This window comes from Parambassis ranga, chromosome 19, assembly GCF_900634625.1.
Source record: "Parambassis ranga chromosome 19, fParRan2.1, whole genome shotgun sequence".
NCBI classification, from domain to species: Eukaryota; Metazoa; Chordata; class Actinopteri; family Ambassidae; genus Parambassis; species Parambassis ranga.
In genome coordinates this window covers 9171531-9193041 of record NC_041039.1, presented here as the reverse complement: position 1 = coordinate 9193041, position 21511 = coordinate 9171531, and the positions used below count along the sequence as shown (strand labels likewise).

Sequence of the window (21511 nt, the reverse complement as noted above, 5' to 3'; positions counted from 1 at the left end):
GAGTCTGTATAAGCCAGTAGCTTCAGGGTATTTGTTTGTTAATCCTTCATACTGATATACCTGTCTGAATGCTGTTTTGATGGCACCCATAGATGACATTTGAAGAAAATGCTGTGACATCACACCAGAGATTCACCTTAGTACTGGCTGAGTCAGACAAATGGTCAGTCTATAGTATGAAAATATCCTCTCCAACACTTTGTGTACACACAGGTTTTGGAACGTTCATCACATTTCCTTGATATTAAATAAATGTCAGGCTATGCTGCCATCCTAAACCACAGAACTCACACGCACCAACGCATGCATGCACTCACTGCACTGCCTGCACGCAGAAAAACTGTTGCCATGGCAATGAAATTCCCAAATAACCTCAGTATATATTTGCAGTATAGCCTGTATATGCACAGGTCAGAGAGTGTCCTTTTTGATAAAAATGCATCAGTAAACTATGTCTATACTATAAATTAAACATAAACAAAGGGATTTTGAGGAGGTTCACTTGATTCCACTCAGTCTTTCACAACCTCATCACAAATGACAAAAATAATAAAGTACCTGAGAGTTGTGAAATGTACCACTGAAAGGAAGTGTGTGTGATCCCGCTAAATTACACAGCATAAAAAAAATCGTGTGTGTGGTGAGTGAGGTAGGGGCGGGGCGTGAGAGAGGCGGAAGCTGGCAAAGCTGTTAAACGCACTTCCAGACACCAGGCGGACTGTCAAGAAAGAAGGATGCCACTGGTCACTAACTTTGAATTTCTTTAGATGTTTTTTTTTGCAGTGGCTGTTTATAAGTGATAACTACAGATTATTCAGTCAGTCACATCATTCTTGATCCTACTTGGACTTTAGAGTTGCGCGCTTGGCTGCTGCGGAGGTGACCGGCTGGATGCCATGGACCCGCTGCTGCCCGCAGAGACAGAGGTGATGGAGCGAGAGTCGGACAAGGACGCGAGGAGGAAGATCCAGTTCTCCGTGCCTTCCTCCGTGCCCACCCAGCTGGACCCGCGACAGGTGGAGATGGTGAGGGCGTTGTAGGGGTGTGGATGGATGATTTTGAGTGATGTGTGTGTAGAACTTTCCTCCATGACTCACACAGAAGTGAGTGCTGGCTCCCTTTGGGGCATCTGAAGAATCAGTCCCTGCATCTGAGGTTGACACAGTTACATAACTAATGGAGCAAGACTTTGCAGAACGGTGTATTTTGATGTTGGTATTAGTGCTCTGTGGGCAGCACTGGGATTAAGCTTAGCCGTGCAGTTTTTTGGAGCCCTTAAAAGTGATGAGACATCTCTGCCCTTCATAAACAGATGAGGAGGAGGAGCAGGGGGAGGATAAAGCACATGAAAACACACAAATATGGAACAAAGAGCAAGTGGTGTTAAATGTGTTAAGTTAAAATAAACAAATCAATATTTTATGCTTAATCTTGCCGTAGCAAGTGAAACATGGTGTGGTGCATGGTACAATATGGTGGCCTGTGCTGTGGCATTAATGCTACCAGCCCATAAAGCTAGCACAAATTTGGACCCAGGACCGGAACAAATGATGTTCATGTGTTTATTCCATATTAAAAAGACACAAATCTTAACCTCGCTGGAGGGAAATCTCACTAGAGACCAGGTGCTAAGTCTGACATTTCCCCCAAGTTGGGGATTTGGAGGATTTCACAGGGCATCTGGTTGGAAAGTTTTTCTCAGGCTGGAATGTAAAAATAACCTAATAAATCAACTATATCTGGGTACTCAAAGATTTTTCACACATCTGTTGTTTACATCCCACTTGTGGTCTTACAAATGCTGCTCATTGTTTCAGCTATTAAGTCTCTTCCCCTCATGAATGGTCATTGACATTATCATGAGTTGTGTCAGGTTTCTGTGTAATAGCTGGCAATTTGTCAGCTCATGAGCTACTGTCATAGTATATCCAAGGTCTTCTTATAGCCAACAATGTGACTAATTCACCTGTTGCTGACCACACAAGAGAGGAATCAATTAGAATCAGAAATACTTTATAAATCCCAGGGGAAGTTGCTGTTGTTTCTGTTATACAGGAATGATTGCAGCTGCTACATTTGTTTATAATGCACAGAGAAAACAAAAACCTCTCTACTTTATCTTCAGTTGGCTACTACTGCAGCCAGGACTCGGAACTGCCCTCATCATGGTCTCTCTGAAAAGGGATTCCTGGTACAGTAACTGATAAGCAGCATCACTTATCTACTGATTTATAAATTAGACCTGAGATGTACTTGAATGTGTCCTATATTTACAAATAAACTGAAAGGATTCTTAGGATTTGGTCAATGATTCACTTCATCCAACATGACTGCTGAATAATACAAAGATAGTCTTTAAGGCCACTTTAATGTCACAGACACAGACAACAGCAACTGTGACTGCTCAATGGGTTCAATTCCTGGCCGTGACTGCATACCAGTATGTCCTTGGGCAAGATTCTCTAAGTTTAAGTTGCTCCCCACCATTGCGCCATCAGTACATGCAAAATGGTATGAGGTTCATATTTCTACTAGTTACCCCTTTAGCATCAATGTTCATGAAATTTTACATTTAGGAGCAGAAGCCATGGCGCTGTAACAGTCTCTCCTTTTCTTGTAGGTCAGGCAAGATGTGTTATGGTGCCCACACCAAGTGTCACCTATTACTGAACCTTGCCAAGTAGTTTTGGTGCCTAAACAAACAGCATTTTACAGTAAAGACTGTGACAGTGCGAAAGACCCACCACTGCTTTGTTGCATTATCCTGCTAAAGAAATCCTGCAGTTTTGTACCTGATGACTTCCTATATGATGAGTTGAAATGATGATGGTATGAAAATAGGTCTGACATTACCGGGAAATTATCAGTCGTTGTTTGAATTGTTAAAGCAACTTAAATTAAACATCCATATCTGATCGTTTGATGTCTAAACCTAGCAAGGACATGAAACTCAGGCTCCTGGGTTTAAATTGAATTGGATCATATTATCCACCACACTTTCTTCTGTATAAAAGCATTGTCGCTGTACTACCTGTGTCAAAACATCCGTATCTATCATTCTGGGAGTCACTGGCAATCAACATATTTAAGCATGTGTTGGACCAAGGATATGTGGAGTCCTTTGTTGCACATGTGCACGAGATGTAACTGGGCTATTGTGAAATAATGTATAGATTTGTTTGATTAAGAAAATCAAAAAGGAATAAAAAATACAAAGACAGCTGACAGGAGGCAGGCAAGATGCAAAGGGAGAAACATTATCAGCCAAGGAGACAACTGATTAAAAGAGATTTGCAGTGGATGATGAGGCCTGAATCAAGGGCAAGGACAGCTAAAGTCAAAAGCAAATTTTCACCACAGCACATCCAAAAGCCCAAATAGGGTCTTATTCAACAAATACAGCATACCATCTACCATCCGCTCTGACACATCATTCGCTCAACTACCACCAGTTGATTAGAATAAGTGCTAAAATCAGACTCTGTGCACCCTCTGATCTAGTTTAACAAATTACTCACTGAAAAAAACTAAAGTCAAATGTCACCAGTCTTAATTTTTGAACATGTTGTAGTCAAATCAACCTGACAAAGGATTATTCAGTGAATCAATTGAAAGCATCGTATGAACACAGCAGCAGGGATTTATGCTTTCACTGTGTGGTCTTAATTGTTAAGGAGATATTTTAGCTTTAAAAAGGCCTCTTTAGGTCACTGTGTCCCTCCCTGGTGTGCATTATACACATCCGGAATGATGCACTAAAGTTATGTAATCATGAAGGTCATCCTACCTACCACAAATTAATTAAGAAGTAATAACTTACTATGTAACTGTTATGGTGCTATGTCACCTAAATTTAGTCGGTTTCTTTGTTGTTGTGCTGACAATAACAGTAGTGTGTCAGTCACACCTGGGGTAGACTTCGTCTCTCAGCTGTCAACAGGAGGGTGATAATGTGCGAACCATGATGAGTTACTTTTTAATTTAATTTTAATTTAATTAATTTAATTTTAAATATTTATCAAGCATTTTCAGCCCTTGAATCATTCGTAGTTTATTTTTCGTCCGGTTGTTATTGTTTGTTGGTCTTAAGCCGCTGAAATTGTACACAATCCACCAATAACTGCTCATCTCTATATCCCAGTGCTGCCCATGTACACTCAACAATACAGAGGACTTCATAAATTAGGTGTGATAAAATAGCAAAGCTTGGACATAAATCTACCACCACCTTTCTGCATGTGTACTAGCTGCTGCAAACAATTAGGTGCAACAAATAAGTGTTCTAGTGCCAAATCACTGAGCCACATTGGTATTAACAGGCATTTCAGACATGCACAAGGACCTGATGAAAATACTATGTTTACCTGCAGGTACCTGACCTGCTAACCACAACAAAACACTCAGAAAAGGTCAGCGTGGCTGAAAAGGCTCTCAGACAGGTGCTCAAACTGGGATTTTCGGTTTCTGCTGAAGTGTGTGTGTGTGTGTGTGTGTGTGTGTGTGTGTGTGTGTGTGTGTGTGTGTATCAGTGTTTCCTCTCACTGCAAAACCTGGTGAAAGTAATGACAGTGTTTCCTTGGTCTGTGTGGGTTATTGTGTTCTAATTTTTTTTAAGTAATATAACTAATAGAGGTGTGTGGGTATGGGTGTGTGTGTGTGTGTGTGTGTGTGTGTGTGTGTGTGTGTGTGTGTGTGTGTGTGTGTGTGTGTGTGTATGTATTTGGGGTGTCTGTTTCTGGGAGATTTAACTTCTTTCTTTAACTTCTGGAAAGCACTTTGATTTTTTCTAAAAGGTGCTTTATAAATAAAGTTTGATTTGATTTGATTTGCATGTAAAACTACTCATGTTTATTATTAAAAACATTGATAACACTTTTTCCCCAGCAATGGCCAGCATGTTTAACTCTTGTGTGTGTGTGCATGATAAATATTTATGAATCTGCCGCACAAAGGGAGGCAGAAGCTGTAAGAGTTACTCCAGAGTGAAAGCATGCCCACACATTTCATGCCCACACTCTCAGCTGTGATTGGCTTGGCAGCCTCTCGCACCTCGTAACACTTTTATTGCCGTAACACATGGCAGCAGAGTGATGAATATCTTACATATTTCAAGAGATAAACTACAAGGACACACATATCATATCATATATCATACACCATGTCACACGTTGCATCGTGTCGTGTTGTGTCATGGCGTATTTGGTCACGTAGTATTAATATTACATAATGTTATCATATCATGTGAGCTCAAGTTAAGTGTTTTTTTTATTAGTAAATTAAGAATGACCAACTTGAATTCACATTATTTGCCAGCTGAATTGCGTAATGCTCTTTTGACATAGGACTGATACCGGTTTGAGATATTGATATTGCATCTCAGTTGCATAACTGATACTTTCTGTGACTCACTCTGTTTCACACAGAAGACAACAAGTTGCCACATATTTGAAGGAGAGATCACAGTGATCAACAGAAGTGAAAAGCCTCAATGATTACCTGCAAAGGATCATGGAACGCATCATAAACCAGAAAGCAAATTTAAATAATCCAGGCGCCATCTATGATAAAATGTAATCCCATCCAGGAACAACAATCTTTTGCTTGGTGTTATGTAATAATATGCATTTTCTCATTGCATAGATGTCATAGAACAAATCCTTTGCCGACATTACAACAAAAAACAGATTGTTAATAGTCACTCTTTGTTCTTGTTTTTTGGACACAGTTGGTTTTGCATTGCACATACACGCACTCTCTCACACACACATGCAAATACACTGAAATTCATACAGAAAAACACTGTTTCATACTCTGTTTCTCTTTGCTAAGATTCGACGCCGGAGGCCGACACCCGCCACACTATTCAGACTGACAGACCCGCCATCACCAGAGGAAGACAGTGGCCCACATCAGGTAGATCAGCATGTGTTCACTTATTACAAGTCACAACAAAGAGCAAAAGAAGCAGGCGAGCCATGTTTCAGTTTAAAAAGATTTTTGTGAAAAAACACATAACACTTGCCACATTAAGGAGTCAGGTTACTTGTGGCCAGCCAGGTTTCACTAGTTAAGGGTCATAGTCACTTTTGTTTTTAACAATACAATAAACAATAAAAGTAACACTTTATGACACATTTTCTTTTGGGGCTCCAGAAAAAAACAAATTTGTAATGACAGCAGAGGTTAGAATGAAAGAGTTAACTCCAATTCTGATTTAGATGTTTTTATTCTGCAGTGGGTTCTTGGGGAAAATGGAGCTTTAAAGGCCAAACTGGTTCACATGTCCACCTACCAGCCACCCTCACTTAAAGGTAAATGTGCTGTCTGCATTTATTTTGTGTTTGTTTTCACGTATGTGTTTTAATTTATGTAACAAGTGACACAAAATGAGAGAATTCGGGAGACCTAATTCTGCTGTGGCAACTGCCATGTGGTCTCTATCCGTCTGGAGTACTGGCATATCCAAAAAACACTGTGAGAGTTGTGTGTGTATGTGTGTGTGTGTGTGTGCGCGCGCATGTGAATGTGTGTTATGTGAGATTAGGAGCAGAGACAGCTGTGGGTCTGTTCTGGATCATCCTGGATTATAGGATGGGCACACAGCTGCAACATGGTCACGCACACACACACACTCACACACACACACACACTCTCTCTGTCAGATATAACTGGTGAGTATGTGTAGGAAATATGTAGTGTATTTCATCAAGTTGTTATTTCTTCAGTCAAACAGCCAAACCCACGATCTTGCCGGCCAGATCGTGAGATTATCTGGCTCATCAAACGCACAGTATTGTTTGCCAAACGCACAATATTGTTTGCCAAATGCACAATCCCAATCCCAGAACCCACAATCTTACTCACCAAATGTGCACTGTACTTTTCACCACATGCATATAAAAACCCACATTCTCTCAAACGCTCGGCAATTGGACAATTTAACTTGGCAAACATACAATCTCACTCATGAAGCACACAGTATTTTAATCATTTATTCCATCCACCCTGCATCCTTCCCTCAAATACTGTAGAGCTGTAAAGTGATTTGTATTTTCAGCTGTCCAAAGGATGGCACAGGCCCACTTGTCCTCCCTGGACATGGCATCTGTAGACAAAGAGGAGTCATCCTCTGGAGAAGAGGAGGATCAACACGAGGAAGTGAGCCAGCAAACAGCCTCAGCTACAGGTGAGTGGGATAGGACAGTCAGATAGATGATCATTGTTTCTCTCTGTGACTTTTTCTTTTTGAATTTCCTATTGTGTCAGATCTAAGAGAAGAAAGCAAACCATACAGAGATCAGTGTGGTCTGCTGGAAAGTTCATCCACAAGTGCTGATCTCAGCCATCACCCTGAGGACAAAGAGGAGGCCAAAGAAAGAGAGGAAGGAAAGGGGGAATGACTGATAAAGAGAGGAATGTGATGGAGGATTTGACTTGCATTGTGTGGACTATTTGTATCTGCATGAGTGAATGGGTCTGTGAGAGTATGCATGGAAAAGGTAGGGCAAACACGCAAGAGGTCACTGAGAAGGATCAGAATATTAATGATCTGGCGTGTAGAAAAAAGTTTAACCTGAGATTAAGTCTCAGTCAGCAAAGGAAGCCAGCGCTAAATTAGAATTGGCCAAGTGTGAGAATTGCACATTAAATTCTGAAGTTAGTCCACGTTAGAAGAGTCAGATTTTAAATTGTGCATGTCCATGACTGGAGTGCTACAACTCCTCAACAATGAAAGAAGCACATCATTTATGAAAGTACCTGTATTTGTTACAAAGGGTAGCAAACACATTATAAATACTGTATATTATGATTACGCGTATATGTCTGATACACAGAAAAAGACTGTTACTTTTAAGTGAGTGCAGAAGATAGATCGGATATTAAATGATATTTTAATATGACTGATGCTGCAGTGCTGTTTCCAAACTTCAGCTCTGCTTTCCTAAGTCTTTGAGACATCTGGTTGCAAGGTCAAGGAAATAAAAGGAGGATGGATTACAGATATTCTGAGCCCAGCCACAGCAGACCAGATTATATCATTTCAGACTAATCCAACTAATCATGATAATGCAGCACAGTTTTTCCGCACTATATTTTGCAAAGGGTTTTTGTAACATGGTGATTAGCAAGAATGATCTGTTTTGGACATGTTAAGTAGGAAGAGACATTAGATTTATTTTTAAAACATATATATGGTGAGAGTGAATTATTACCCTGTACATAAATGATGTTTTGTGTTGGTTGCTAATAAAACAATTATAATAGGCCGTTATGTGGTTGTGTGATTGCATGGATGGCTTGCTACCACTTCATGAACTCGAGCATCTGAAGCCAAAATTAAGTAAGTGCTCCTCGTGGCACAATTATTAAATGCAGATCCTTGGTGATTTTTTTTTTTTTTTGCATAATTTTATCATCATATAACCTTTCTGCAGTTATACAAAGAAATCAGAAGATGAACAGCAAACTAAAACACACCTGAGGTCAGGAAACCTGTTTTGGTTGATAAAATCCCACCTACAGTGTAACTGGGATGAGTTTGGTTAATCTGAGATGGTTATATGGTGACACCCAGTGTTCAAAAATACACATTGCACAAATTATGAAATAATAATCATAATTTGGAAAATGGAAAATTGTTGAGATAAGAAAACATAATAGAATTAGGGTATTCATTTATTATTTATTTTATTCACAAATTAAAAAAAGAAAAACACAAAATTGACTCAATTTTATAAAACATGTATACACAGACTGGTTCCTGGTGCTGTAGTAGCTGTGATTAAACTGCAAGAGGCGATGTCTAACTACATTTCAAACACTAATTAGTACTTTGGCAACAAAAGGGGCTACAGAAGACATCTGCATCTTTTGAAAAGACTCTGACAAAAATAATATGTAATGAAGTTAAATACCTGTTTTCCATGTTAAAGTGTTTTCCTGCCTGAGCACCTTCTCAACCAAAACAAAAATACACCTGGATGTTGAATTGAAATTTATTCTGATTCTGTTTTCTTCAGTATTTTCTCCCACAGCCTAATCCTTCCTTGCCTTTGCAAAGAACACTCCTGTCACATCATCAACCCCCACCCTCATATCCTGAGTGAGTGTGTAAACCTCCAGCCGGATCAGTGTGTAGCCACTCTCCTTTAAACTAGCACAGACCTGGGCCTCACTCAGCGGGACCACGGGGATCCTTACCCCAGGCCCTCCAAAGTAGTAACTCTCTCCCAGGGCACCAATGAGCATGAGATGACCACCGGGCCGCAGAAGCTTCCGGATGTGGCCTAGGGCCTTTGTGAAGGCAGCCAGGTCGGGGCTGACACTTTCTAGGCAGAAGCAGGACACCAGACAGTCGGCTCCTCCTGAAGGAAGGGCATCAGGGGCCAAGGGCTGAGAGCAGTGCACATCAATGGGGAGGATGTCTGTGACAACTTGACGTAGCCTGGCAGCCTTCTCTGTCCATGCTGAGGGCCTTGAAGAGACAAAATAGATGAACTATCATTTTACATGCAAGCTTCTGCAAGTGCATATCACTGCATCCTATCAACATTTACAGGTCATTTTATGAGAAATGTCTTGCCATCAAATGTGGTACACACTTTCATGTCTGCCTCCAGTTGAACTGTAATATTTTGCTGATTTTGTCATAGTCTAAAAATCATGATAAATCATCTCTCTTGGGATTTCCATACCTTCGCCCCTCCAGCTTGCAGACATGCTGTAGGTATGGCGTCCAGTCCAGACTGCATCCTCCCTTATTGTGGAGCCAGCGCCTCAGCTCCTGCCGGTTGACCTCCAGGAAGTCTGTCAGGATCACCTTGTCGAAAACCTCACAGCCGCTCAGCACCTGGTACAGTGTGGGTCCTGCGCCTATGTCCACCAGGAGCCCGCCACTCACATCAGCTGGGGTGAGAAAAACAAACATTCTTTTAAAAATAATCAGTTTTTCAGAAAATGTTTTTATAGGCTAACAAAAAAACAGTAAAAAAATAACTGCCTGATCCTGATAAAATTGTCTGATCTGAAGGTGGCTTCATTATTTAAGATAAAAACTGAAATGTTTTGGTTCAAACTGTCTTTTTTGACCCCTCTAATGTCTACATTTGTATTTTCGCTGTCAATTATAGGACAAGGAAAACCCATTTACGATTGCGATTTTACACAAGCCATGTCCTTACCTTCAGTGAAAGCTCTGTGCAGGCAGGCCAGCTTCCATGGCACAATACTATCATTTCTTGTAAAATCAGCCCGTGGTGGAGTGTAGTTGTACTGCAGATAAGCTGCAGGGTCAAATTTCTGGTAGCAGGCTTTCATCGCAGCTACTCCATTCTCTTCTCCCTTTTCTTCCATCGTCCTGTTTCCTGTCTTTCTCTATACCTCACACCTCTGGTCAGTCTTTAGGTACACTGCAGCCCCCTAAGCAGAGTTTTATACCTGAGTGTATGCATGTGTGTGTGTGGGGTGGGGGGTGGGGTGTCTGTGCTATTATGTGTCTGTGCTTTGGGCTACTCTGAGTTTCATGGGCAGAGATAGCGATCCTGTTTTTCGGACCATGCTGCCTGATAGCATTTGTTCTGCTCACCTTCCCTGCCCTGAGGCACTGATACCATCAGATCAGGGGGCTTCCTCCAACATTGGACTCACTAATGGACTCTTCATATGGCTTTCAGGGCCTTCACAGTACCTCTCTAAGGCTTGTCATATCTATGCAATCATTCGAAAGGCCCTTTTATACTCACCCGGTTTGTCTCAGTTTCAAACAGACAAACAGCTTAAAGACAAACAGATCTGTCTCTGTCTTAGTCAACCATTTCAATTGATGGAGATGTTTGTAGAGATTGTAGCAAGGAGACATTGTCTTTCAAACATGCAGTGTGAGTGCATGTCACTGTCAACAAACCTACCTTTTCAATATTGTATATATTTTGTGCCTGAGAACAAGACCAATCTTATTTATTGTTCTGTCAAAATTACCAGCAGCTCCAGATTTAATGAATGTGCTCTATTCCCAGCATATCCCAAAACAGCATTTTATATCAAACAGTGTGGAACATAGCCATGTAATAATCAAACCTATCTTTCCCTGGGGTTTTTTTTAACAGCTCGCATTCATCCCTGGCAGCTGCAGCAGAATCCAAAACACACACACACACACACACACACATATACACAGAGTAGCCCTCACAAGACATTCAAAACATCAGTGTCCAAAGGGAAACATGGTAATTTGGATGTGGAATTGTGCCATTCAGTGCTGTTAAAATGAGGATATTTGGAGATTGGAGAGTAAAAGGCTTTCTTTTCCAGCAGGATATGAATGTCAAATTCTTTTTCACCTCTCTTGTTGACAGTATATTTACCAAGAATAAGAAACATCAACAACCCAGAGGCTGTATTCTAGGGGGTGCTACTGAGCCATTTTGCCATGCCCATTTTCAGGTTTATTGAGGCCTCTCCCATGCATCATTTGATGAACTCTACACCACCACCAGCAACAATAGAAACATGGCACTAAACGCACTTGCACATACACATGAAGTCATGGACAAGCAACACACACTAAACACACAGAGGATCATAGCAGAGGTGGGCGTTAGGTAGGTTCAGTTCTTTGCCCTGAGTCAGATAGATGTCAGACAGATAAAAGAGGAAAGAGGAGGAGGAACACAGAAGAACAGATAAAGGGGCAAAAGCAGGCAACAGAGAAAAGGACAGGACAGATATAATGACATAATACACATTTAGCCAGAGCTACAGGAGCCAATTTAGTTATCTATGGTCCTGGGGGGGGGGGTTGACAATGTCAGCCAACTCTGCTCTGGTCTGGGCTACTTTTTGTTTTGTCCTAGCAGGATGGAAAACTTTAATCACTACCATAGGTCTCAGACTTTTCTTCCCCACCACATGCAATAAATGAAAGGTGACAAGTTAATGAAACCTAATTATAGCAAAATGTTTGGCTTCCTATCAAATTGATTAACAAGTTACCGTATGCTACAGGCTCCTAATGACAGGGAACATTTAAATAATGCAGGTAAAGGTGGCTACAAATTTAGAATGGTATGTCTGGCACATCACATTTAAACTCAGGAGTGGACACACTACATACCTTTTTAAAAAGCCTGTATTTATTATTTGGCAAAACACACAGCATTATTTCTCATTAACAGATATCCATCCATCTGTTTAATCATCAATTTTCTGAAACACTAACTCAATCAGGGATAAATGGTCACAAAGAGAAACTACTTTGATATATGTTAAAATAAAATGTTTAAATATGACAAAATATATTTCTTCACCAGGAATGTGTAACATCTGCAAAATATGCAACGTAGATTACACATTTTGTTTTGATCTGTGTTACATTTGTGTGCTTAAAGGAATGTGTAGCATCAGTTAAGGGTTAATCATACAGATTTTTTTTTGGTCATTGTCCCACAACATTTATTTAGACTACTTATAATTGTTCCTTTTGCTACTTTGCCTAAAATTACTTTAAATGTTTTGTTATAGCTTTGTTCTATCTAATTATACTAACTAATTACAGAAGCACAGTTTAGAATAAAAGCATTTACTTTTGTTGCATGGTTTTATTTTGAAATTCCAGCGTTTGGGCAACGCTTCCGTTTTACTTCCGCATTTCGCCGGCTGGCCTGACGTCAGACCCTGTCGCTTAACTGCATTTACGAGCTTTTCCTATATAATGTAGATCAATGCAAAGCCACCAAGAGTTGGCAGCCAAATGAAGCCCCCCCCCCCCCCCCCCCTTGCAAGTGGAAATAATTTGGAGGCTAACGTTAGCAAGTGGTTTTGTTACTCTTTACTAGCAAAGTCCAGCCACAGTTCCATCAGCAGCTCGTCCAGTTAGGGGAGGAGTCGTGCACGTGTAGAGCCCACCTCTGTTCAAACTTTGTGAGTGATAAATGAGGCAAAAACTGGATAAAGAAGGTGAACAAGAGTATATAGAAGACACTACACAGGGCTGGTGCACACACAGGAAAAGATATACTGGAACTCCACAAGGCTGAGTAAGAACAATTACTTTTCTATCCAGGGAATCACTGAGATTTACATTCTGATTGTGCATGTGGACACAAATGATTGCTGCTTCTTAGGTTTAATGTCTCTGGCAAATAACACAATTTAATGTTGTGATGTTCTGCATTTGTTTGTGTTTTAGCCGCCTGTCTCTGACACTGAAGGCTGTAAAATGACCATGCTGCTGCAGAGGCTGACCCTGTGTTCAAGGATCCCCGTGGATTCACAGAGACACGTATGCCGGTTATTCACCAGACCACTGACACAAGGCAAGCAGAGCTACAATGCCATACTGTCACACTGTGTATAAACTAGCTCTGTGTGTATCATGCTGTCACGCTCCATGAAACCAGCTGCCGGGACTATAATGTCAAAACAACACCAGATCTTTAAATACAAGGAGGATTTTCTTGTAATGTAAATGTTGGTAGATTAGTTCAAATCATTTTTGATGTATGATTAATTAACTTGCAAGAAAAGTTAATTTTTTTTCAAGTGTGACCTAGATTTTCAAATTCATATTTTCTTTATCATTGGTTTCTAGAAAATTGTGCTGGCAGTTTGTTAGTATTATGTGAAATTTATTCACCATAGAATTTATGTTCAATCAAAAAAAGGAATAAAATTTGTATCTGTTGTGGCCTGAAAAGTTTTTGTTGTATCCCAAACAAAGCTTTTTAAAATATTTTTTTTAATGTAATTGAATTAGTGTTGGATATAGCAGGATGACCTAAATAACCATTAAGTTCAATATAGGCTTTACAAAACTGTGATGTGGATGTAATGTAATTTGCAGCCTCTTTCTTACTAATTAGAAAACATGTTGTTTTTCTTGTGAAACTAGATAAACAGGTTAATCATTACTGTTTGTGAACATATAGTCAATAAAGCTTGTGCAGGCACATCCAAACATCTGCAGGGACATTAAGCCCGGTGAAGACTTTTTTGTGCCTGTGGGGAGTTTTCTGACTCTAGCCTGTAAAAGATATCAGGGGCTTCTCTAACTCTCTTCTGTCTCTTTCTGCTCTCATGCGCCTCATTGCTCCTGAGAGATGTGTAATGTCAGCACAGGCTTTTCTCTGCTTGGCCTGCTGATGTGGCAGTTTAAAGGCTGTGATTATCTGTTTCCAGGTTACAGATAGATGCAGGGGAGGGCTGTTTGTCCAATGCATGTAATCAATGACACAAATACAGCAGCAAAACATGCTGCTTTGCACAGTTATGTAAAGGAGAAGCGTTGTTACATAAGCACATTTGTTTTTAGGGTTTTTCAAACACCTTAATACTATTTTTACTTTGTGTAACAAGTCAAAGGATAAAGTTGAGAAAGAAATAATCAGTAAAAGTCTTCTTCTGTTGAGGTAAACATAACGTCCCCTCTTCTGTTTAGTTCCACAGGGCAGGGTTCATGGTAACTCCTTTGCACACCGCGGTGAGCTGCGCCAGGCCAAGAGGATTGTGGTGAAGCTTGGCAGTGCTGTGGTCACTCGTGGCGATGAGTGTGGTTTGGCCCTGGGAAGGCTGGCCTCTATTGTGGAGCAGGTGAGATGTTGATCCGCAGTGGTAACAATATTTGCAGTTACTACTGGGGATAAGTAAAAAAAAAAAGTTTGTTTTTCTTAATCTGTTGTGAGTTATTTTTCCTACTTGGTTGTGTTGTTGTCTAGGTGGCTATGCTGCAAAACCAAGGCAGGGAGATGATGATTGTCACCAGTGGAGCTGTGGCCTTTGGCAAGCAAAGATTAAGACACGAGATCCTGCTGTCCCAGAGTGTCAGACAGGCGCTGCACTCTGGACAAAATCAGCTCAAAGACATGGTAGGGAGAGGTGGAGCTACAAGAAAGAATACTGCTGCTGGTTTTAGGACTTTGTTGCTACTCTCACTGCTTCCCAATGCATATTTGATTTGATTTTATCTAAGCATGTCCTAAACGTTTGTGATGCAGTCTTTGCCAGTGCTGGAGGCCCGGGCTTGTGCTGCAGCTGGACAGAGTGGCCTCATGGCTCTGTATGAGGCCATGTTCACCCAGTACAGCACTTGCACTGCACAGGTACTTATGTCTTACTGCACTACAAATATTTGTACTTTACTATTGTCACTCACAGCTCATACTAAAATCTTTGTGTCCCTCTGTGCTGTCAGGTCCTGGTGACAAATCTGGATTTCCATGACGACCAAAAAAGACAGAACCTGAACAGTACGCTGCAGGAGCTGCTGCGCATGAACATCGTGCCAATCATCAACACCAATGATGCTGTGGTGCCCCCTCCTGAGCCCAACAGTGATCTGCAGGGGGTAAATGTGGGTACAGACAGCATGGGGGCGACGCTAGTGGTGGTGACGGTGGCGGTGGCAGCAGCAGGGGTGCTAAGGGCGTTTGACAGAGATGGTGTTTATTAACATGCCTTTCTGAAACACCTCTGCCACCCTGCCTCACCTTATCAGCTCTGCCCTCAACCACTGAAGCATGTGCATGCAGGAGGTGCTGGGACCTGGGCTAACATCTGTTGGTAGATTCTTCCTTTACAAAAGCTCCTTCAAGAATGACTAACACCATTTTCTCACATAATTCAGTCTCACTTAAACTTTTACAGCCAGTTAAGTATTGCTACCACAAATTTTGGTGGTAAAGATGGTTTAATTTTCGAAAGTATTTATTTTATTGTTTAAAAAAATATTATCACAGACAATATTGGTAATGCCTTTGCACACTTTTTTACACACTTTCTGTCACCAGTTTTTTTATCATTAGGAGCTTACATTTGTAATTTTTTGTTTCTGTAGGTGATCAGCATTAAGGACAATGACAGCCTGGCAGCACGGCTAGCTGTAGAGATGAAGGCTGACCTGCTCATCGCACTGTCTGACGTGGAAGGTGTGTGTGTGTGTGTGTCTGTCTGGGTCAGTTGTTGGGTAACAACACCATCTGTCTGCGCTCCTTAACTTGGGGAAGAAAACATCACTCTGAGTGTCAAATGAGAAAGACAAACACAGACCTTCTGCCTTCATGTTTGACACTGATACTGATGGGGTTGACAAAAGGGTTCCACATAAATCAGGGACACGGCTATAGAGCCAGCAGCTTCAACTGTTTGGGTTTAGGGCTGATGTTGGAGAGATTTCAGCTAGTGTTAGAGTGTATTCTGTCCTATGTGTGGCCAAATAAGTTGGTTTTAAGAATTGTTAATCTTTATAGGACTATACAACAGCCCCCCTGGAACTGATGATGCCAAGCTCATAGACATTTTCTACCCTGGAGACCAGCTGTCCATCACATATGGTACAAAGTCCAGAGTTGGAATTGGAGGCATGGAGGCCAAGGTATGTTTACAGTTACAGCTAATTTAAGGAAACCTGTATTTAGTTTTGTATTAAAGTTCAAAAACATTTTCTAAAATGTGTGTCTGTAGGTGAAGGCTGCGATTTGGGCTCTTCAAGGTGGCACATCAGTGGTCATTGCAAATGGCACCCACCCTAAAGTAACAGGCCACGTCATCACTGACATTGTAGAGGGAAAGAAGGTGGGGACCTTCTTCTCTGAAATCAAACCAGCTGGTGAGTCTAGTTCACTTTCTTCATTTGTCATTATCATCATGGTTAGATGTGATTATATGTACTTTTCTCCAGGCCCGTCTGTGGAGCAGCAGACAGAAATGGCTCGTAACTCTGGAAGAAGCCTGGCATCTCTGCATCCAGACCAGGTGATACATTGTTCTACATTTACATCTTTTTGTAAATATGTTAATTTGCAAGTCCTGCACGTCAGTTAGAGAGCCTGACTGTATCTATGTTGTCAGAGGAGTGAGATCATCTGCCATCTAGCTGAGCTTCTGACCGAACGGAAGGAAGACATTCTGGCTGCAAACAAGGTGGACATGGACCAGGCTGTCTGTGCAGGTGACAGGATGTTTCATCTAGTCATGTTAAGTGGGGATGGAGCAGTATAAAACCCAGTTTATAATATTAGGAAGTTTTTAACCTCCTGATATTTTATATTCTAGCAATTTTTCTGTGTTTATACTGCAAATTAACAGTAAAATTTGAGACTGGATGTGAAGTTGTTCTTGAGAGGGCTTAACTGATTTAGGGAGATGATTCCATACCTCACCACCAGAGGGCAACAATCCCTTTCCCCTCACATGGATGTACTGTATTGTCCACTGTAAAGTTTAACTGTGTTTTCTCTGTCTAGGCCATTTGCCTCCAGCCATGCTTAAGCGTCTGAGCCTGTCACCAGCCAAACTTAATAGTTTGGCCATAGGTCTGCGCCAGATTGCTGTGTTAGCCCAGGATAGTGTGGGCCGTGTGCTTCGTAGGACCAGGGTGGCTCACAACCTGGAGCTGGAGCAGATTACCATACCTATTGGAGTTCTTCTGGTCATCTTTGAAGCTCGACCTGACTGCCTGCCGCAGGTATCTCTGCAGAACATGATGCTACACAAAAATACGGTTTTTATTTTTGCCACTCTTTCTTGAGATAAGCTATCCATATGTGTTTCTAGGTGTCAGCTCTGGCCATAGCCAGTGGCAATGCCCTTCTGTTGAAAGGAGGCAAAGAGGCAGCAAATACCAACCGCGTTCTTCACCAGATCACCCAGGAAGCTCTTACCATGCATGGAGTCAGAGAGGCTGTACAGCTGGTAAAAGTTTACATGCATATTTAAAACCAAACCTCATATAATCTTTATATAACACAGGGAACAAACAAGTGTTAATGAAAAGGCCCCATCGTCAGTTCCAATCTTGTATCCCTTACAAAGGTGAGCACTCGTGAGGAGGTGGAGGATCTGTGCCGACTAGACAAGATGATCGACTTGATTATCCCCCGAGGTTCATCAAAGCTGGTGCGGGACATTCAGCGAGCAGCCAAGGGCATCCCAGTGCTCGGTCACAGTGAGGGAATTTGCCATGTTTACGTGGATGCAGACGCCAGTGTTGATAAAGTCGTAAAAATCGGTCAGTTAATTCAGTGTTTCCATTTCTAAATATATATTTCTTTTATGTTAGTAAGATAAATGTCCCCTCCTAAATGTAAGCATGTTAGTGATTGATGCATTTTTTTTTTTAGTAAGAGACTCCAAGTGTGACTACCCAGCTGCATGCAATGCCATGGAAACGCTGCTGATTCATCGGGACCTCCTTAGAACCCCGCTGTTTGACCAGATCATTGACATGCTGCGCAATGAACGGGTAAACTACCAAATTAATCCATCCATATTAATATGAGTACAAGCAGTGTGGGACATTTTGTCATGCTGTAAGTGACTTGTGAACTAAACTAATCTCAAGCTTCTACCAAAAGATGATTAAAAAACAATATTTGTTTACCAGGTGAAGATTTATGCAGGCCCTCGGTTCGCCTCCTACCTGACCTTCAGCCCGTCAGAGGCCAAGTCCCTGAGGGTAGAGTATGGTGACCTAGAGTGCTGTATGGAGGTGGTGGACAGCATGCAGGAGGCGGTGGACCATATACACAAGTATGGCAGCTCCCACACAGATGTTATCGTCACAGAAAATGGTAGGTGGCACAGTTTCTACAGATGTGTATTTTAACATAGAGCCCTGCCCTGTAATGCTAGTCCCATCTTACCTTGGGTGTACAAAGCAGATGTTCATGAACTTCTCCTTCTCTCTATTGAATTAGTTTCCTCTTACATCTCACCTTTCTGCCACAGTGAGTAATGAGCAGTGACACTTTTTTGTCAGAATGAGTACACGCCCTCCCTTTGCGACTCCTCTGTAGTGGACAGAGTCATTTTAAAATGTAGAACTGTTTAAAAAGACTTGTCCCTGTCAGAACTTTGAATCACGCTCAAACATTTTCCACCTTTTGAAGCTGTGTCATCTTAACTCATTTTGATAGAAACTTTCCTGTGTAGTGTCCTCAGAGCTTTTCCTTTGGCTGTGGCCATATTGCACATGGACAGTGAGGACTCACATTAGCATGTTTATGGAGCAGTCATCTCTTATGCAAAGAACATCATGAAACCTTGATGTTCAATTTTCTTAATGAGAAAATATGCACTAAACCTGAGGTTTACATGGTTTGGTGATCAGAATTTACATTTAGCAGCATTTGAAAAAGAAAAACAGGACAAAGTGTGCTGCTGATCATTTCTACATTGAGGATTATTCTCACCTGCAGTGGAGGATGTGCTGCTGCCATCTTGTGACCACAGAAGGTACCTCAATGAATACTATACCCAGTTCTTTCTGTAGAGACACATTCATAGATACACATAGGACAGATAGAAATCGAGCTAGGGATGGATGTATGGTTAGATAGAATGTATAGGTAGAATTGTACAGCAGAAGCAGTCGGATTGACAGACAAGTAGATTGATTTGCAAAGTCATTAAGAGAAAAACCTGTCTTGTCGATACCCATAAATGTCCATATCAACTTAAAATTAAATCTTCAGATGAGCTTTTGGGTGGCTGTTCAGAGTTTAAACACTTGTTTCACTGGGTGTGTACATAGTAGCTACAAAAACTTCTTCTTCTTATGTTGTGAAATCCTCATATTAGTTGCATTAATGCAGTATTTTAACTCTGTTTTATGATCGTAGGCCTAGTTTAATATCAGTTTAAAGGGTTGTGATCAGAAGAACCAGCCACAATAAGCTGTCTGTCTCTTACAGAGAGCACAGCAGAGCAGTTTCTGCAGCAGCTGGACAGTGCATGTGTTTTCTGGAATGCCAGTTCACGCTTTGCTGACGGCTACCGGTTTGGACTGGGTATGTTATATCATGATATCCTCCATCTTTTGTTGCCTCATTAGCTGTGATTAAAAAAAATATTCTTATTCACATTTTCTTTCTCTCCACACATATGTTTGGTTTAATGTCACCACCTGCTGTCTTTCTTTTCTGCCTCCAGGTGCAGAGGTAGGCATTAGCACAGCTCGTATCCATGCCCGGGGCCCTGTAGGCCTGGAGGGGCTGCTCACCACCAAGTGGGTCCTGAGAGGCAATGGACACACAGCAGCTGACTTCTCAGAGAATGGCACCATGAAGTACCTGCATGAAAACTTGCCTGTGGGGCAATCTTTACCTGGACAGAGGGACAGCAACTAGACAGCGTGAAGATGATGGCTGATGGCTGTTTTTATTCACTTAAAGCACACATATTGGAAAGAGTTGCTCAACACACCAAAGGTTCATTTTATAAGCACAAGCAAATATTTTGTTCCTCTTTACATTATACTATAAATCAAGGACTGAGTTAGCAAATGTTCAAAAATCTACCTCCGCTTGTGACACTTTTATATGACTCGCCTTAGTAGACATGACTCCTCTATTAGGTGACCCCTGTTTACTACATGATTTATCAAGTAGTAACTAAACATTGTACAATATTGATCAAAATTCGAAAGCAAATGTCTAAGACATTAAATATGGTTAAAGGCCAATTTTATTTTAACACACTGCATCAGATCGTTACCCTAAAGGTTAATATTGATAGAACTATAAGTGCTTTCATCATTTCTTTACTTGCTAAACTTTCTCTATGTGTTTGCATTTACTAGTTTCATTTGATTTTTAATGCATTTCTCCAGCTTAAACCTAATAACAAGGTTGAAATTAAAACAAAATTCTGTGTGACAAACATACGACCTGATCAGATTTGTTACACAGCATTGTCAGTTTAATACGCTCCAACTCGTGCGCATCCATTTTGTATCCTATTTATTTATTTGATTATTGTTACAAGTTGTGCTCATTTTTCTGTGCTTTGTTGCTTCCCTGCTTGTGGCGCCTAAAGCCTCTGTCAGAGCAGGAATAGTAATTGACAAGCTGCCTCCTTAAAGCTGGAGGGGAGAAGTGCGACTGCTTTTAAATTAAGCTCTGTAACATTCCAGCCTCTGAGCTGCTATCTGATGTCTTGCAATGCACATGTGAGGACTGGTTTGGCTTATTTAATAACAGTATTGTAGGATTAAAATAAAAGTTAAAAAGAATATTTGGATATTTTTTTACTTTCTTTTCTTTTTTTTTTCTGTTGAATATTTTTATATGTATGTTCTTCTCTGTCCGGGCACTACAGCAGTCTTTTTACTTTCACAGAGAACACAAATTAATGGGGAAAAAAAGTCATACTGATCTGAAAAACAGATGTCTAAAAAGGGCCTTTTTAAAGTTGCCCATAGGGGAATATGCATTGCTGGAAGTGGGGCAAGGAAGATAGAAGACAATACTATAGAGGTTTAATTATCCAGCCATCAGAAATGAAAAGAGAGAAAAGGAGAACTGAGACTAATAATGGAATCACAGACTTATGTTCTGGGTTTCTCTGTTTCTGTTATTTTTTTTCTTTGTCTTTTTCTATCATCTAAAGAATTCATTCTCCAAAACGCACTACTTACCCTTCAATCAGCTTCCCATCATAAGTCCAAAGGGTTCAGAGATGAAGAGGGAGACAAAACTCGGATCTCACTCTTTTTTTTCCTTTTTATCTGCAAAGCTAT

General features: G+C 40.9%; 3 protein-coding genes across 5 annotated transcripts; 2 read left to right on the top strand and 1 right to left on the bottom strand.

Annotated features, from left to right (window-relative positions):
* Window positions 1-679: 679 nt before the first annotated feature.
* Window positions 680-8261, top strand: LOC114452083 (protein phosphatase 1 regulatory subunit 1B-like). 2 transcript variants are annotated; one of them, XM_028431190.1, is made up of 6 exons: window positions 680-743; window positions 855-1016; window positions 5830-5913; window positions 6236-6311; window positions 7058-7186; window positions 7267-8261. In XM_028431190.1, exons 1-6 carry the CDS (start codon window positions 735-737, stop codon window positions 7398-7400), a joined length of 594 nt encoding a protein of 197 aa, XP_028286991.1. In that variant the 5' UTR covers window positions 680-734; the 3' UTR covers window positions 7401-8261. The 2 variants fall into 2 exon arrangements, with proteins under 2 accessions (XP_028286991.1, XP_028286989.1); XM_028431188.1 differs by having other exon boundaries at window positions 855-1025.
* A 505-nt stretch (window positions 8262-8766) lies between these two features.
* pnmt (phenylethanolamine N-methyltransferase) lies at window positions 8767-10386 on the bottom strand. Its single transcript, XM_028431692.1, has 3 exons — window positions 10182-10386; window positions 9696-9906; window positions 8767-9475 (listed from the first exon to the last, which is right to left on the bottom strand). Exons 1-3 carry the CDS (start codon window positions 10351-10353, stop codon window positions 9037-9039), a joined length of 822 nt encoding a protein of 273 aa, XP_028287493.1. The 5' UTR covers window positions 10354-10386; the 3' UTR covers window positions 8767-9036.
* Window positions 10387-14489: 4103 nt separating this feature from the next.
* aldh18a1 (aldehyde dehydrogenase 18 family, member A1) lies at window positions 14490-20467 on the top strand. Of its 2 annotated transcripts, none has more exons than XM_028430604.1 (16): window positions 14490-14586; window positions 14712-14861; window positions 14991-15095; window positions 15188-15340; window positions 15830-15920; window positions 16242-16366; window positions 16456-16600; window positions 16673-16746; window positions 16843-16942; window positions 17238-17458; window positions 17548-17685; window positions 17806-18001; window positions 18114-18235; window positions 18377-18563; window positions 19686-19781; window positions 19924-20467. In XM_028430604.1, exons 2-16 carry the CDS (start codon window positions 14718-14720, stop codon window positions 20118-20120), a joined length of 2094 nt encoding a protein of 697 aa, XP_028286405.1. In that variant the 5' UTR covers window positions 14490-14586; window positions 14712-14717; the 3' UTR covers window positions 20121-20467. The 2 variants fall into 2 exon arrangements, with proteins under 2 accessions (XP_028286405.1, XP_028286404.1); XM_028430603.1 differs by having other exon boundaries at window positions 15188-15346.
* The last annotated feature ends 1044 nt before the right edge of the window (window positions 20468-21511 follow it).